The sequence below is a fragment of the Zootoca vivipara genome, chromosome 6 (assembly GCF_963506605.1).
Source record: "Zootoca vivipara chromosome 6, rZooViv1.1, whole genome shotgun sequence".
NCBI lineage: Eukaryota > Metazoa > Chordata > Lepidosauria > Squamata > Lacertidae > Zootoca > Zootoca vivipara.
Genome location: NC_083281.1, coordinates 7380807 through 7399140, shown reverse-complemented (window position 1 = coordinate 7399140; position 18334 = coordinate 7380807). Strand labels below are relative to the sequence as shown.

Genomic DNA, 18334 nt, shown 5'->3' with positions numbered 1-18334 from the left:
CCCCTCAATATAGCTGGAAGCTAGTTTGCAGATTCGTTTGAATCTTTTAGTTAAGATTATTTCCTGGTGCCCCCTTTACAGTGATACGTCCGGTTGCAGATAGGATCCTTTCCAGAGGTCCGTTCGGATCCCGAGGTTTCCGCAACCTGAGCACCACTTCTGCGCATGCTCGCCGGCGAAACCCGGTAAAATACTTCTGGGTTTGCCGTGCGCACATCCTGAAGTTTACATAACCAGAGGGTTACGTAAACGGAGGTACGATTGTAATCCCTCCTTAAAAGAATAAAGACATGAGAGTCTTTCTGAGTAAAATAGCAAAGAGCTTACTCACATTTCAGTTCATGATTTGATCCCTGAAAGGCAGGCTTTTCTTAGGGGTTGCACAATAAACTATGAGTTCATCTCATAGAATCATAGAGTTGGAAGAGACCACAAGGGCCATCCAGTCCAACCCCCTGCCAAGCAGGAAACACCATCAAAGCATTCTTGACGTACTGACTTCCGGTCTGGCGCCATTGGAGAGCCGACGGGGAATTTTCAGGTTCCGAGGTTCCCGGTCACTCAGAGAGGGGGTTGCGCCGCCCGAGTGAAGCGGCCACCCTGAGAACCCCCGAATTTGGCTTTTCGGGGACGTGGGCATCCAGCAGAGCTCTTTTGAGCCCAGTTCGTCGCCCGAAAACCCCTTTTTCTGAGGGGTGACGTGCGCAGGCAGAGCGGGACGGAGCCCTGGGTTACATTGCTACTTCTGAGACGTTAAGCTCCGTGCCGGCGACAACGCGCGCCAGATACCTCCAAAAAGAAAGAAAATTTTTTTGGAACTGTAAGTACATTAATTCTATGATTTGGAAAGAATTTGGACTGAGGAGGGGAACCTAAAAGGTAATGGAGGTCGTTCCCCCCCCCCCCACGAGAAATCAAGAAGCAATTGCCGAGCCTGCAGCTACAATGCTGGAACGGGACTCTGGATTTCACTAAAAAGCATTTCAAACCCCTTCCCAGTGGCAGCGGAGCCAAGGGAAGGTGAGGGGTTTTTTTTCAGTTGGATTTCCGCATTTTTGGACATAAAAAAGAACAAGCTCTCCGGTAACGGGGTGGCGGAAACCTGGATGCATCGGCCAGCTAAGGGGGAGATTTCCTCTCAGGCACAACAGCCTATGCGCCATATTGTAACCTGTAACTTGAGAAGACAAAGGACGAAGCTAGTCAAAACATTTGGACATGGCGTGCGAGAATGGGATACAAAGTGTATGGGAAAAAATACAAGAGGTGAAGACAGGAGTTAAAGAGCTTGTAAGACTAACAAACCAATGTATCGAAACCCTACACCGACCTCTCTTCGTAGACAGCATTGAGACACAGACTGCAATCGACGAAAATAAGAATTCGGGCTGCTCCGACCCCCTCCCCCCCCCCTCCGCAATCGCCACGAAATGCAGCTTTGGGCAGCAATAAAGAAAACAAGTAGCAAATATATTTGGGGGTAGGAGGGGAATGAAGCAAATCTATTCGGGGGGGGAGCTTCGGGGGGGGGAAGCTTTTTAGTCTTTCAGCTTCTGTCTACCTTTTCACAACTCCTTCACACAGTGAAATCGGTCAAGTAAATAAATAAAAAAGCAAGAGTGCATTCCCCTTCTTACTCAGCAGAAAGCTGGTTGCAAACCCATGTGAGTTTTTTTTTTAAGACAATGAGCAATTCAATCTGGCTTACTCAGGTTGAAACGTGTTCTAATATTTTCCTGCTAAGACCCCTTGAATCCCTCCTAAAAGAATAAAGACACCACAATGTTGTTCATAAACAATAAAAAGAAAGTTTACTCATGATCAGGCAGTGCACAGTGTGATCCTGGAAGGCAGGCTTAAGGCTTAAAGTTACAAGCATATACAAACAGGTTTACCCCATATGTAGGTTGACCTAGTGACTGCAGTTAGTAGTCCCGGAAGTTTGCAGGATGAAAGGAAGATGGAAAAGAGAGAGGCAGCATGCCTTGTCCTTTTACCAGGTCTGGAAAGAGCATGCCCACCCACTAGTCACATGCAAGGAAGGATGCTCCAGGCCAGGAGGAACAGGAAGTTTCAACAGGCTGGACCAGGACATTCCCTTGCATGTCCACTCTAGCAAAACAAGGAATGATGTACTTGACTGCTCTCAGGCTTTTGGGTGCCAAACTTGTCTTCCAATAAGGTAAGAACACAAGCTGTGGTCTCCAGGGACGAGGGTTTCTTAAACCGCCATGTCCAACAGGTAGATCGTGATCTACCAGTAGATCACTGGACGTCTGTGGCAGATCACTGGCTCCCCCCAAAGAAGCTCAAAAACTTTGGCTCCCCTATAAAAAGCTCGACATTTTTGCCCTGCACCCCTTAAAAATGTGGCTTTCCTCCTCCCTAAAAGAAGCTCAACAACTGTGACCTGAACCCCTAAAAAGGGGGTAGATCACCGCCAGGTTTTAACTCTGTGAGTAGATCTCAGTCTCTTGGGAGTTTGCCCCCCCTGCAATAGAACACACCCAAAGTGAAGAAATATTGGAGGAAATAAAGAAGACAGACCGAGGGCTTTCTAATATTTGTAGTAATGACAAATTGCTAAACTAGAGAACTATTGTAGAATATTATATTATTTGGAGAATCTTCCTTGCATTGAAAAATTAATGAACTGGAGATCGAAGACTGGGGAAATCAGCTACCATGTTTCTCCAAAAATAAGACACCGTCTTATATTTATTTTTCCTCAAAAAAAAAAAAAACCACACCACGGTGGCTTATTTTCAGGGGATGTCTTATTTTCGGGGTATGGCGTATTTTCGGAGAAACACGGTAGCAGAGGCAGGAACACCTGAAGGCCCTCTGCCTGGTTCACTGCAACCTCACTTCTCGCAGGGAGGGAACCGCCAGAAGGGCCTCAGAGCTGGACCTTAGTGTCTGGGCTGAACGATGAGGATGGAGACGCTCCTTCAGGTATACTGGGCCGAGGCCATATAGGACTTTCAAGGTCAGCACCAACACTTCGAATTGTGCTCGGAAACGTACTGGGAGCCAATGCAGGTCATTCAGGACCGGTGTTACATGGTCTCAGCAGCCACTCCCAGACACCAGTCTAGCTGCTGCATTCTGGATTACTTGTAGTTTCCGCGTCACCTCCAAAGGTAGCCCCACACAGAGAGCATTGCAGTAGTCCAAAAGCAGGAGATAACCAGAGCATGCACCACTCTGGCGAGACAGTCTGCGGGCAGGGAGGGTCTCAGCCTGTATATCAACTGCTTCCGGATGCAACTTTAGCATGTAGAGGACCCCTAGCTCCTGTGGGATGGGGGGATGGGACAAAGAAAAATATACCCAAGGAAATTCCTCCTGATTCCTGCTTTTGGGGCAGAAGGCATTGGGAGACCAGATGCCCCATGGGCTTTTGAACCACGGAAGCAGAGTTGAGTTCCTCTTTGTCTAACATAACACACATGTGGCTCATTTGGGGGGCCTTTTTCTAATCCAAAATATGTGGGGATTTTGACACTTAAATGTTCCCCACAAAAGCAATTTGTGTAAGTACAGTGGTACCTCGCTAGACGAATGCCTCACAAGACGAAAAACGCGCAAAACGAAAGCATTTTGCGATTCCAATGGAGACTCGCAAGACGAAGTTTCCTATGGCGCGCTTCGCATGACGAATTTTTTTCGTCCCATAGGGTGCCTCACAAGACGATTTTTTTTACCGTCTTGCGAGGCACCCTATGGGAAACCGCACTTCAATGCGTTCCTGTGGGAGCCGCTTCACAAAACGAATTTTTCGCTATACGAAGCGACTCGCGGAACGAATTAAATTCGTCTAGCGAGGCACCACTGTAGTTTCTTGCCCCCAGGGCAGTTTCAGTGTGGCCGAACGTCTGTGGCAGCTGAGGAAAGAGAGATGCAGGCAATAGAAGCCAGCATTCTGCCTAGCGGCTCTTCGAAACGCTGAATAAACAGGTGGCCCCAAGGCAGACTGGCGGCTGGTCTTCTGGACATAGTGCCATTCCAAGCCCCGCCGGTTACCTGCCTTTTTTTCCTCTCCGCTTTGCGGTTGTGACGGTTCCAAAGCGCCCCCTTGGAGGGAGAGCAGGGGTGGTCCAGCGCCTGATCTGTGACGTCACACCTGTGACATCACACCGCGTCACAAGGGGGAATGTATGGAATGGTGGGGGAAGCTGAGCTGTGCCGCTCCTCAGCAGGGAGGCTCCAGGTCTCCTCTACCTGCATGGGAAATGATGTTGCCCTGGTGATGCCATGATTTGCACCCTGCCAGTTGGGCAGCGATCATGGCAGATAGTGAGTAGGAAAGCAGGCTGGCATCTCTCTCTCTCTTGCTCTCTGGATTATGGGATGGTTGGTGATGATAGGCCTGGAACCAACTCTGGGTGTGGCCTTCTATATGCACCTACCTGTCGAACCTGCTATTTACCTTCCAGATTCGACAGGTAGGCTCGAACTCACCAGCTTCTGCCTCATGGCGCAAACTGCAGCTCGCTCGGAAGTTTCCAGCGCGGGCTAAGATTTAAACCCCACACAAAGGGGGCTTGTCTCTTTTACAGAGTAAAAGCAGTCTGGTGCTGGCCTCGAGGGAAGAGGTGGGAGTCAGGATCCAAGCGAGGAGGAGCAATGAGAAGTATCCATTCTAAGTCCAGCTTCAGAGTTAGGGATAGATAGGTTCGCCATATTTCAAAAAGTGAAAATCTGGACACAAAAGTTGCTATTTTTGGCCAAAGTTGAGCTTTTTTTGGGGGGGGGTGTTATGTCCAGGAAATTCCAGGCGTTTGGCAGGCCTAGAGATAGACGTGCCATTTTGGTTCTTTTCCTTTCTCATTTCCCCAAACTTAAACCCAGTTCCACATGTTAGCTTTTTTCAAGTGATTCTTATCAGGAGGCAAAAACTGGGTAGTTGAGCCCTTTAATTTGTTCCGTGCTTTGGGTCTAGTTAGCTCATCTGACGGACATCATGTGACCTCAACATCAGAAGACCCTCCAGTCAACACACCTGGCATGAGGTCGCAAGAGGATGAGGTTTGTATGTCACAATACTTTCCCTTCCGAAAATAGGGAACCCCAATCAGACCGCTTGGTCCCTATGGCTCATTATTTGGCGACACCAGGGGTCGCCAAACCATCATTTGTGGGCACTCACAGCAACGAAAAGAGGGCAACGAAAATGGTCAAAGGCCTGGAAACGATGCCTTATGAGGAACGGCTTAGGGAGCTGGGTATGTTTAGCCTGGAGAAGAGAAGGTTAAGGGGTAATATGATAGCCATGTTCAAATATATGAAAGGATGTCATATAGAGGAGGGTGAAAGGTTGTTTTCTGCTGCTCCAGAGAGGCAGACACGGAGCAATGGATTCAAACTTCAAGAAAGAAGATTCCACCTCAACATTAGGAAGAACTTCCTGACAGTAAGAACTGTTCGACAGTGGAATTTGCTGCCAAGGAGTGTGGTGGAGTCTCCTTCTTTGGAGGTCTTTAAGCAGAGGCTTGACAGCCATCTGTCAGGAATGCTTTGATGGTGTTTCCTGCTTGGCAGGGGGTTGGACTGGATGGCCCTTGTGGTCTCTTCCAACTCTACGATTCTATGATTCTATGATTCTATCCTTCACTGGGGTTCCCAGCCTAGGGCCCTGGACTCTGAGCAATCCCATAATAGCCCCAACTATGCTTGTGGGTTGTTGTTGGGTTTTTTTGCCAAAGTTTAAACCTCGGGGAAATGGAATGCAGCTAATGAATGAAGTCAGAACTGTGGTTGACATGCCAGTTGTTTGCATGCAGGAATCCCCCGGCTGTTTCCCCCTTGGAAGCACTTTCCCTGCTTCTGTCGTATTTTCTGGGCAGAAATCCAACAGTTTGAGCCAGTGCCGGATTTACGTATAAGCTAAACAAGTTATAGCTTAGGGCCCCACTCTCTTGCGGTCCCCCCCAAAAAAATTAAAGGAAAAAGAAACTGGATGTACATTTCCAAAATATAACATAGAAAACAAATACAATAAAACCTACACACAGCAAACATGTTTTGTGTTGTGTAGGCTCCTAGGATGTAAGTCATGTCCCCCGCCTGCTTGCCTGCTCCCTAAAATATCCCTGGTTTGCTCCTTTTTATATATAGGGTGCCTACATTCTGCATGGACTGGTCGCATGGCAATATGCGCAAATGGCTTGAGATCCCTGTTAGGTCCATAAATGACCATGTAGCATACATTCAACACAAAAAACAGCGACAATTTGTTGTTGGCAAAGGAGAGCTGGACATAGAAAGGGCCCCATTACCTTCAGTAACTTAGGGCTTCATCAAACCTAAATCCGGCCCTGTTGACAGGCGAGTTGTTTGAACATGGGAATCCCTCGGCAGCAGCTGTTTCCCCCTTTCCTTAATAATAGTAAATAATAATAATAATAATATTGCAATTTTTCTGTCGAGGGAGACCTGGGCTACCTTCCGGCCACACTCCTTCAAGTCACAGCGAGCACAGACAGCGCTGCCCCACAATGCTCCGCGGTGCTGCGGAGCATTGTGGGGCAGCGCTGTCTGTGCTCGCTGTGACTTGAAGGAGTGTGGGCGGGCATGCACATGAGGTGCCATGGAGCAAACCTGTCGGGGCGGCAGCTAGGGCTCCCTGGACTGCAGCGCCGCTCTGCCGTTTCGGCCGAGCAGGCAGAGGTGGAGCACAGGTGGCAGCGCCCCTGCCTGTCGCGCCGCGCCCTCCGGCTGCCCGCTGCGCCTGGCCCTGCCCAGCGGAGCACGAGGGGCGCCGGAGGGACCGTCGCACCACGGTGCCCGATACACTTAAGACGGCCCTGACTGTACTTATATACCCAAATGTTCTGCCACGATTTCAATTTTTTGTTTTGATTTTCTTTGCTTTCACTTTGCTCCCTCACTGAAAACATTACATATACCGTACTTTTACGTGTATAAGACAAACTTTTTTATATACTAAAAAAGAATGTTTAAAAAGGTGGGGTACTCTTATACACGGTGGCAATCTCCCTCCATTTTCTTAATTTTGAGTTCCCCAGATGTTTGGGGACTACAACTCCCATCATCACTAGCTAACAGGACCAGTGGTCAGGGATGATGGGAGTTGTAGTCCTAAAACATCTGGAGGGCCGAGTTTGCCTATGCCTGCATTATATATATATATATATATATATATATATATATATATATATATATATATATATATATAAAACACATACAGAGTGCTTTTTTTCTGGGGGGATGCATACCCCTAAACATTTTGCGAATCTTTGTACTTTTGTCCATTTACTGCATTTATTTTTCCCGATTTGAGCTATAGAATGGTGATTTTCTTGAGTCAAAATGAGAGTACCCCTAAACATTTTTTTAAGAAAAACAGCACTGTTTGTGTTTGTGTTTGTGTGTGTGTAGATCGATAGATAGATTGATAGATCGATAGATTGATAGATCAATTCGATTAGATTAGATTAAGGGATTGGGACTGTAGTGCTTTTGTCGTTAAGAAGCAGAACCTTGTTTTTTGGGGGGTTGTTTGGAGACTCTGCAAACCAACCACCTCACCTTTATCCCTCAGCTTTCAGATACAAGCTTTCAGATCTTGCACAACCCAAGCTGGCCTTCCGACGCGACAGACCCTCACAGCACAAGTAGCATTCTGTGTGTCCCCGATGAAGCCATCAGGAGGATTTCCACCAGGACCAAGAGCAATAGCCTTGCACCCTCTAACACGAGGTATTTAAGTGAGTACCAACCAGACTGGCAGGCGAGCGAAGACGGGGAGCTGGTAAGCGGCGTCTCCCGAGATGGGCTCGCGGGCAAGAAAGCTGACACGGTGTGCTTTTCCCCACAGCCACAGAAGCTCAAGCGAGACTCGAGAGGCTGTCCTTCCAGGGCGAGGAGCTGCTGGGCACCAACGAGAACGAGCTTGTGATGCAGACGATGCTATCAGAATATGAGCTGCTCCCGGGAGCGGAAAATAGCTTTTCTCAAGAGGGACCAGGGAGTGGGCTGCAGCGTTCTTTCGAAGACCAACTTGCCGCTTCCAGGCCTCTCGAAAATAAGATAGCGTCCCACCAGGAATTGCCAGATGAGGTACGTTGATTTTTTAAAAAATCAGCTAGGTGGGGACCAGGTAGGGATGTGGTTTGGTTCACATTTATAGGAATGGTACACAGGCTGAGACCCTCCCTGCCCGCAGACTGTCTCGCCAGAGTGGTGCATCCTCTGGTTATCTCCCACTTGGACTACTGCACCGCGCTCTCCATGGGGCTACCTTTGAAGGTGACCCAGAAACTACAACTAATCCAGGATTCAGCTACCAGACTGGTGACGTGACAGCGGCCGCCGAGACCATATAACACCGGTCCTAAAGGAGATACACTGGCTTCCAGTATGTTTCCGAGCACAATTCAAAGTGTTGGTGCTGACCTTTGAAGGCCTCAATGGCCTTGGCCCAGTATACCTGAAGGAGTGTCTCCCCCCCCCAATTGTCCAGCCCGGACACGGAGGTAGAGCTGCGAGGGTCTTCTGGTGGTTCCCTCACTGTGAGAAGTGAGGTTACAGGGCCTTCTCGGTGGTGGTGCCCTCCCTGCGGAATGCACTCCCATCAGATGTCAAGGAAATAAAAACTACTACTTGACTTTTACAAGACATCTGAAGGCAGCTCTGTTTAGGGAGGTTTGTAAAGTTTGGTGTTTTAATATTCCATTGGGCAACGCGGGTGGCGCTGTGGTCTAAACCCTAGGGCTTGCCGATCAGAAGGTCGGTGGTTTGAACCCCCACGACGGGGTGAGCTCCTGTTGCTCGGTCCCAGCTCCTGCCAACCTAGCAGTTTGAAAGCACTCCAAAAAGTGCAAGTAGATTAATAGGTACTGCTCCAGTGGGAAGGTAAACGGAATTTCCGTGCGCTGCTCTGGTCCGCCAGAAGTGGCTTAGTCATGCTGGCCACATGACCTGGAAGCTGTACGCCGGCTCCCTCAGCCAGTAAAGAGAGATGAGCGCCGCAACCCCAGAGTCGTCCGCGACTGGACCTAACGGTCAGGGGTCCCTTTACCCTTTACCTTTAATATTCCATTGGGAATTTATTATTATTATTATTATTATTATTACGGTATTATTATTCTCAGTAGTGGCTCCTGCCCTTCCATCAGATGTCAAGGAAATAAACAATCTTAGAAGACATCTGGGGATGCAGGTGGCGCTGTGGTCTAAACCACTGAGCCTCTTGGGCTTGCCGATCAGAAGGTCGGCGGTTCGAATCCCCACAATGGGATGAGCTCCCATTGCTCGGTCCCAGCTCCTGCCCACCTAGCAGTTTAAAAGCATGTTGAAGTGGGAGCAGATAAATAGGGACCGCTCCGGCTGGAAGGTAAACAGTGTTTCCATGCGCTGCTCTGGTTGGCCAGTCATGCTGACCACATGACCTGGAAGCTGTCTGCGGACAAACGCCGGCTCCCTCGGCCAGTAAAGCGAGATGAGCACCACAACCCAGAGTCGTCCGCGACTGGACCTAATGGTCAGGGGTACCTTTACCTTTTAGAAGACACCTGAAGGCAGTCTTGTACCGGGAAGTTTTTAATGTTTGATGTTTTATCATGTTTTCAATATTCTGCTGGGGAAACGGAGCCAGACGGGCGGGGTATAAATACTAAAATGATTGTTACTGCATGCTCCCAGGATATTTATTCTACAGAACTTGTCACTTCTTTTAAACTCCTTGGTCAGAAGCTCTGCGGTGCCAGTCCATACTTAAAAAGCGATTTCTTTCCCTTAGGAAGACGAGGACTGGAAGGAAGCGTCGGCAGAAAACCTCCCGGAAGAGAAGGGTTCACAAGAGTGGGTGCTGGCGTCTTCGCCTCCACCAGCACCCATGCTACCACCGCCACCAGCAGAAGGGGAGTGGGTGACCCCTCTAACAGCCCCAGAGAGGGAATGGGTGCCCCCTCTGACACCTCCGCAGAGGGGGCGAATGAGCCCCCCAGTGCCAAGAGATTCTCTGGAGAGCGAGTGGGTGACATTCTCGAGGACACTTGTAGAGAGGGAGAGGGAGACCCCGCTGACTCCACCAAAAGAGAGGGGGTCGCAAGTTTCTCTGCCGCCACCCCCTCAAGTGTTGCCTATCGTTCCACAGCCACGGAAGGAGGACCCTCCGCTAGCAGCGTTCATGGAAATAGCCGCCACGCACCAGCCGCTGCTGCCAAGCCCTGAGCCCCAACCAGAGAAAGTGAGGACCCCCCCTCGGCAGACGTCAGAGGAAGAGCCGCTTATCCCCTGGGCAACAGCCTCAGATAATGAGTTTTCGGTTTTCCTGCCGGTGGAAAAGGTACCGTATTTTTATCATTATTTTTTGGGGGGGGAAAATATTATTTCTTAGGACTGTTACTTCTTCAGGAGACAGTAAGCAGCAGAGGGAAATCAGGGGAAAGGAAGGAAATTGCAAAACAACAACAACAACAACAGCTACAACAACTCATTTTTGCTTTGTTATTTCTGCTGGTTTTGACCGGAATGAATCCTCTCAAAGGGCCTTTGGAAAAACAGGTAAATGTTTGGGTGGCGCGAGTACCTTGTGTACGGGAAAGTAGAGGTACACAAAGAATTTCTAAACCATATTGTACGGAAATCACTTTATAAAGTATGGAAAAAGTATAGGTGGGTATTAGAGCCCAAAATACCCCTCTGGGTCTCACCCTTGGCGGTGGCAGCGATAAGAAAAAAGAATACAGAATCAACCTGTCCAACGTATTAACAATTAACAATGGGAAAAAAGGGGAGCTTAAATTAAAACCTTATGAAGAAATTGGCGAGTATTGCAGCTTGTTGTTTAGTCGTTTAGTCGTGTCCGACTCTTCGTGACCCCATGGACCAGAGCACACCAGGCACTCCTGTCTTCCACTGCCTCCTGCAGTTTGGTCAGAATCATGTTCGTAGCTTCAAGAATATTGTCCAACCATCTCGTCCTTGATGGCAGAAAGTGAGGAGGAATTAAAGAACCTTTTAATGAGGGTGAAAGAGGAGAGCGCAAAATATGGTCTGAAGCTCAACATCAAAAAAACCAAGATCATGGCCACTGGTCCCATCACCTCCTGGCAAATAGAAGGGGAAGAAATGGAGGCAGTGAGAGATTTTACTTTCTTGGGCTCCTTGATCACTGCAGATGGTGACAGCAGTCACGAAATTAAAAGACGCCTGCTTCTTGGGAGAAAAGCAATGACAAACCTAGACAGCATCTTAAAAAGCAGAGACATCACCTTGCCTACAAAGGTCTGTATAGTTAAAGCTATGGTTTTCCCAGTAGTGATGTATGGAAGTGAGAGCTGGACCATAAAGAAGGCTGATCGCTGAAGAATTGATGCTTTTGAATTATGGTGCTGGAGGAGACTCTTGAGAGTCCCATGGACTGCAAGAAGATCAAACCTATCCATTGTTAAGGAAATCAGCCCAGAGTGATCACTGGAAGGACAGATCCTGAAGCTGAGGCTCCAAGACTTTGGCCACCTCATGAGAAGAGAAGACTCCCTGGAAAAGACCCTGATGTTGGGAAAGATTGAGGGCACTAGGAGAAGGGGACGACAGAGGACGAGATGGTTGGACAGTGTTCTCGAAGCTACGAACATGAGTCTGACCAAACTGCGGGAGGCAGTGGAAGACAGGAGTGCCTGGCGTGCTCTGGTCCATAGGGTCACAAAGAGTCGGACACGACTAAACGACTAAACAACGAACAACAACAGCCATCGAATATCTGATGTTAGCCACTCTGAGCCCGGTTTTGGCAACGCGACTCTTTTATGGCAATGCGACTCTTTATTCAGACAACTTGCTGACTGGAAATGAGAAGCACCTCTCCGCCCCTGCCTTGCCTGAGTCTTCTCTGAACCACGATTCTCAGCACAACGATGTCACCACTTCCTCCGTTTTCCAAGCCACAAATATCTGCAAGTTCTTCCCGCAGTGCAGAACTAGGAAACTGCCCAAGAAGTCTCACATTGAAGCAACAAGGCTTGCAAGCTGGGCCTCCAGAAGGACTCTCCCCCCCCCCAAAAGAAAAAAAACCCTGATGCAAGCACACAGATACTCTCAGAGCGCTTGCCAGTATAAATGCACCGAGGCAAACGAATTATGGTGCTGGAGGAGACTCTTGAGAGTCCCATGGACTGTAAGAAGATCAAACCTATCCATTGTTAAGGAAATCAGCCCAGAGTGATCACTGGAAGGACAGATCCTGAAGCTGAGGCTCCAATACTTTGGCCACCTCATGAGAAGAGAAGAATCCTTGGAAAAGACCCTGATGTTGGGAAAGATGGAGGGCACTAGGAGAAGGGGACGACAGAGGATGAGATGGTTGGACAGTGTTCTCGAAGCTACGAACATAAGTTTGACCAAACTGCGGGAGGCAGTGCAAGACAGGAGTGCCTGGTGTGCTATGGTCCATGGCGTCACGAAGAGTCAGACACGACTAAACGACTAAACAACAACAATTTGAAACGCGCAGAGAAGAGCAAATAAGAAGATAAAGGTAGGATATGAGAATTAATTATTGATGGGATATAGCACAACTACGAGAAAAGTTAGAAAATGGAGATCATGCACGGGTGAGGGGAAGTGAGGGGTGAGGGGGATTTTGGAAGTGTTTATTTCATTGTATGGGAAAGACTGAGGGCACAAGGAGAAGGGGACGACAGAGGACGAGATGGTTGGACAGTGTTCTTGAAGCCACCAACATGAGTTTGACCAAACTGCAGGAGGCAGTGGGAGACAGGAGTGCCTGGCGTGCTCTAGTCCATGGGGTCACCAAGAGTCGGACATGACTAAACGACAACAAATGTGATGTTTATGGCATGGGCGTACCCAGCTTGGGGCAGGGGGGCAGCTGCCCCCCTAGAAGCAGGGCAGCTGGAGAGGACAGGCAAGGACGCTGCCTGCTGTGCTCCGCCTCAGCCTGCTTGGCTGAAGCGAAATGGCAGCAGCGGCAAATGAGGTGCCGCGGAGCATTGTGGGGCAGCACTTTCTGTGCTGTGCTCTCTGTGACTTGAAGGAGTGTGGGCTGAAGTTAGCCCAGGTCCAGGTCCAGGTTTCCTTCAACAGCGACAGTTTTGCTGCTGCTGCCTCGTGCTAGTCACTGCTGCCATTAAAGGAGCGGGAGAAGCAGGAGTGCAAGCGTTGGTGGCTCCATGTGCTGCCTTGGAAATGGCCCCCTTTCCTCTGGGGGGGCGTGGATGTTGACCATGCCTCCTGGAGGGATCCTGGCCACGTCATTGCCAGCCAGCCAATTGGGTGGCTGGGGGGCGTGGCTGGAGGTGTGGCTGGTGTGCGCCCCCCCCCCAGTTTTGATCCTGGGTACGCCCATGGTTTATGGTATTGTATGTTATGTTTATTTTATGGTTTGTGTATTTCTTTGTTCTCTTTTTGTGAAAATTCAATAATTTTTTTTTTTAAGGAAATAGCCGCCACGCATCAGCCGCTGCTGCCAAGCCCTGAGCCCCAACCAGAGAAAGTGAGGACCCCCCCTCGGCAGACGTCGGAGCAAGAGCTGCTGATCCCCTGGGCAACAGCCTCAAATGAGTTTTCGGTTTTCCTGCCGGAGGAAAAGGTACCATATTTTTATCATTATTTTTTTGAGGGGGAGAAATATTATTTATTAGGACTGTTACTTCTTCAGGAGACAGTGAGCAGCAGAGGGAAATCAGGGGAAAGGAAGGAAATTGCAAAACAACAACAACAACAACAACAACTCATTTTTGCTTTGTCATTTCTGCTGGTTTTGACCGGAATGAATCCTCTCAAAGGGCCTTTGGGGAAACTGCCCAACGGGTAAATGTTTCTTTTCTATCAGTCATCCTGGTCTGGAGAGCAATGCCTAATGGCAGATTTAGTCTCCTCAGGAAATCTTGAGGTGGGTTTTATATCCCCACAGATATAAAGGGGGGGGTCTCTCCTGAGAACAAGGCACCTGAGAACACGTAGAGTTCGGCTCCTGAGTCGGTGTCAGAAAAAGACACCCCTCCCCCTTGATAGTCCAGAGTCACCCGGATCCCCCTGGGCTCCCAACTTGGGGACTGTTATGTATTGAGCTGAATCCTAGAACAATAGGATCCAGAATGCAGCAGTCTGATTGGTCTGCAGGAGCCACCCAATCCAGCTCCAGGTGGAAGTCAATCCGCAACCTGATTGGCCTACAGGAGCAGCCAATCAGGCTGCTGGCAGAAGTCAATCCGCAACCTGATTGGCCCACAGGTGCAACCCTGAAGTAGCCAATCACGCAAGGCCCATTGTGTAAATAATAATAATAAATTCCTTCAGTAGCACCTTAAAGACCAACTAAGTTTTTATTTTGGTATGAGCTTTCGTGTGCATGCACACTTCTTCAGATACACTTCTTCAGATACACTGTGTATCTGAAGAAGTGTGCATGCACACAAAAGCTCATACCAAAATAAAAACTTAGTTGGTCTTTAAGGTGCTACTAAGGGAATTTTTTTATTTTGCTTCGACTCAGACCAACACGGCTACCTACCTGTGTAAATAATGTATATAAGCAGACATTTTTGGGGAAAGGGCCATTCTTCTCTTCTTCCTCTATTGCTACTACAAGCTGAATAAAGAGCATGAAATTCACTCTCGACTCCGAGTATATTTCACTGGCGACGAGGATGGGATCCTGCTGAGCTGACCGCCATCACGCACTGCACCGCAGCACCGCCCCCTGCCGCACCGCTGCATCGCACCGTGCATCCAGGCTCCAGCTCCAGGACCCAAGGAACCCAGAATGGCAACCAACAGCAGCTTCTCGTCATTCAACCCAGCATCAGGAGACTGGGAAGGGTACGCCACCCATTTCCTCCTAGAAGTGAAAGAAGTCACCAACGACGCCAAGAAGAGGGCGACATTCTTCAGCGTCTGCGGAGAGGAGATGTTCGAAATCGCCCGGGCTCTCCTTGCACCTAGAGATGCTGCTACCGTTTCTTACAAAGCAATAATGGAACGACTGAAGGGGCACTTCTCGCCGCAGCCCTCGGTGGTAGCTTGCCGAAATGCCTTCTACGCAAAGCAGCAAGCCCCCGGGGAAACCATAACTGGGTTTGTGACCTCCATCCGCCAAACTGCCCGGTTATGCAACTTCTCAGAGTTGGAGAACGTGCTTCGTGACCGCCTTGTCAGTGGCAATGAGGGGAGATGAAGGCTCTGGATCCCTCGCGTCCCAACACAGAAGAGCATGAGTTGCCGAATCTCTCAGGGTTCTTGGGTACGTCTTGCTTCCGGTCTCCCCATCTCACGCTTCTCCGATCCTCCGACCGGAAGAGCTCCGGATGGGCCATGTCTCCTTCCAGAGTGACCTTTGCTCTCTGGAGATTTCTGGGCGACTGGGCGTCTTTCTGAATCTGTTTTCCTGAACAGCAGAGCATCAGTCGTTCGGTCGCATCCTCCACAAGGCGATTTAGATCGCAGGATTCCAAGATCCTGTTCCTCAGCTCTGGAGGGAAAGGCAGTGGATTCTCCGGACAGTTTCTCATATTCTAAAGGAGTTTGCTCGCTGGCTGCTGACACTTTCCCTCCATCTCCTGGATGATCCTCTCAAGGGAGGAGAGTTTCCTGGAGAGTCTGGCCAGCTCCTCATCCCTTCTCCACCTCTTTCACATGAGGCAGCAGTCGTTCTTCTCGCTCTTCCAGGAACTGGCGCAGTTGTCTAAACTTCTGCACCATCTTCAGCCTCTCCGTTTCCGTTAATTTGAGGAGGTCTTTGCATTTGTTGTCCAGGTCTGCTCGGCAGGCCAGAATCTCCTCTCTCTCCTTCCTTAGAATCTCTAGCCGGCTACAGATCTCTCCCTTGCATTCCTCAAAAGCCTCCTTCAGAGGAATGACCTTGTGATTTTCATACGCATTTGATCTGTCACGCACCACACAGATGGGAGCTTCGTGGACTTTGCAGAAGACTCCTGGGGCTCCTCGCAGGCTCCTCTGAGAGCCAGTGTGGTGTAGTGGTTAAGAGCGGTAGACTCGTAATCTGGGGAACCGGGTTCGCGTCTCCGCTCCTCCACATGCAGCTGCTGGGTGACCTTGGGCTAGTCACACTTCTTTGAAGTCTCTCAGCCCCACTCACCCCGCAGAGTGTTTGTTGTGGGGGAGGAAGGGAAAGGAGAATGTTAGCCGCTTTGAGACTCCTTCGGGTAGTGATAAAGCAGGATATCAAATCCAAACTCTTCTTCTTGCTCCTTTTCTTTCTCCTTTTTCCCCTCCTCAATCTCCGAGATTCTCGATTAAGGCCACAAAGTTTGCCAGTTGCCGATTGGAGAGGAGGCTTCTCTGCCGCACTCTTTCTCTGCAGTGAGGGCGGGAAGCTTCTGCCTCAGATCCCCCACAGCACTAGCTCAAACAGGACCGGCAGAAGTTGCGCCCACACACTGTGGTGGTGATCACTGGAGCCTTAAAATATTCCAGGCAGATGGAGCAAGTGGCTTCATTGCAAAGATTCTGGAAGGGACGCCCAGCAGGAGAAGCCATGGCTTCCTCGTGCCAAGAAGAAAGCAAACTTTGACTTCATCAGTTTTCAACCCACTGGCAGTTTCCTTTCCTGGAAATGACTCGGAAACTAAGTGACCATGTGATTTTTAAAATATATATTAAAATATATATATTTTAATGTCCCCATGTCTTTGCAGTTGCTGAATGTTTTCTCAAGTAGCAGGGAATGCTGAAAAGGTGCCCTACTATCAGGTTGCCTGTCTTCAAAAGAATGGGGTCTGAAGAGCAGAGGGGCAAGCCCCTCTTAATTTATGGAAGGTGTGTGCTTCTAGAGCAGCGCTTCCCAAAACTTGGGTCTCCGGCTGTTGTTGGACTACAACTCCCATCATTCTTAGCTTGCAGGACCAGTGCCCAGGGATGGTGGGAGTTGTAGTCCAACAACAGCCGGAGACCAAAGTTTTTGGGAAACGCTGTTCTAGAGCAAGGATAGGGGACATCTGGGCCCCGCCGATGTTGTTGGATTCCGCTTGATCTTTTAGTCCAGCAGCAGGTACACTTCGGAACTCCCTGCCTCTTGATGCCGAGCACCTTCACTACACTATTTTCGGTGCTTGCTAAATAAAAACAAATAGACAAACTCCCAGTATGGCCCAAAATTCAAGGATTTTTTTTTTTTGAGAACTTCTACTGCAGGGAAATATTTGGGGTGATTTAAGAGAGTCGGAATGCCGTTGGGGTTGCTGCCCTGTACTAATTCAGATGTGGTTTACATGTTTCGTATGTGTGTGTTTACCTTGTGCACCCATGAAAACCCATTCCATTTTCTACACCCCAGAATTTGTGTCCCAATAGCCCTCTCCCTCCATGAATTTGCCTAATTCTCCTTTAAAGTCCTCCAAGTTGGTGGCCATCACAGCATCTTGGGGCAGTGAGTTCCACAGTTTGACTTTGTGCTGCGTGAATAAGGGCTTCCCTTTTTCCTGCCCCGAATCCCCCAACTTTCAGCTCCTCTTTTCAGCGCTGTCCCTTTCATTCATTTTCGCTTCCAGCCTGAAGCAGCCGCAGAGAAAGTCTCTAAGGAAAAATTGCTAAGGAACTACGAACCTCCCATGGCCTCCCGCTCGGGAAAGGAGATTGTGACCCAAACGGAAACTAAGGTAGTTTTAGGCCAGCTAGAGCACGGTACTGTTATTTTTCCATTTCTTCTATGAACCACTTCCTATAAAGCAGCGTTTCTCAACCGCTGTTCCGCGGCACAGTAGTGTGCCGTGGGACGCTGGCTGGTGTGCCGCGAGACGCTGGCGACGAGAAGGGCGATTTGCTGCCCTGTCACCTGACTGGCAGCCGCCATTAGGGGCGCTGACCCGCCGGAAAGGAAGCCGGCCGGGTCACGACGGGGGCGGGGCGAGCGCAGCTCTCAACAGCCACCACCACAGCCTGCTGCTGTTTGTCTCGCTCTCGCTCCTCTTGCTGGCGGCACCCGGGGCTTGGTCGGCGCGGGAGTGAGCGGCCTCTTCGGCAAGGAGTCCTGCAGAAGGTGAGGTGCTCTTCTAGCTAGCCCAGGGGTCGGCAACCCGCAGCTCTGGAGCCGCATGTGGGAGCCTCAAAAGGGAGCCTCACCAAGAAGCCCCAGCCCACGCAGACAGGGACCGATCGGAGGTCGGTCCGTCGTTTGTTCCCTTCCGCTGCAGAAACTCCGCCGCCGGGGCTGCGCGCACGGGGAGAAGGCGGCGAGTGGCTCCGCCAAGGACATAATGCAGAACAGACCCGCAAAGGAACCCCTCAACAGTCTTTTGCCATTAAACTCCAACTTTTACACCATGCACTTTTTGCACCCGTGTGTGTAATCTACCTCTCTCTGAGGACCGCCAAGAGATAGACA

At 49.6% G+C, this 18334-nt stretch overlaps 1 protein-coding gene across 1 annotated transcript in view; it reads left to right on the top strand.

Moving 5' to 3' along the window:
* Positions 1-1133: 1133 nt before the first annotated feature.
* The window catches only part of LOC118087724 (protein Shroom2-like), a 30068-nt gene continuing 12867 nt past the window's right edge, over positions 1134-18334 (top strand). The window contains exons 1-6 of the mRNA XM_060275369.1: positions 1134-5031; positions 7568-7733; positions 7844-8085; positions 9767-10315; positions 13430-13582; positions 17502-17609. Coding sequence (XP_060131352.1) covers positions 5011-5031; positions 7568-7733; positions 7844-8085; positions 9767-10315; positions 13430-13582; positions 17502-17609 — 1239 coding nt within the window. The 5' untranslated portion in view covers positions 1134-5010. The remainder of the gene's footprint in view (positions 5032-7567; positions 7734-7843; positions 8086-9766; positions 10316-13429; positions 13583-17501; positions 17610-18334) is intronic.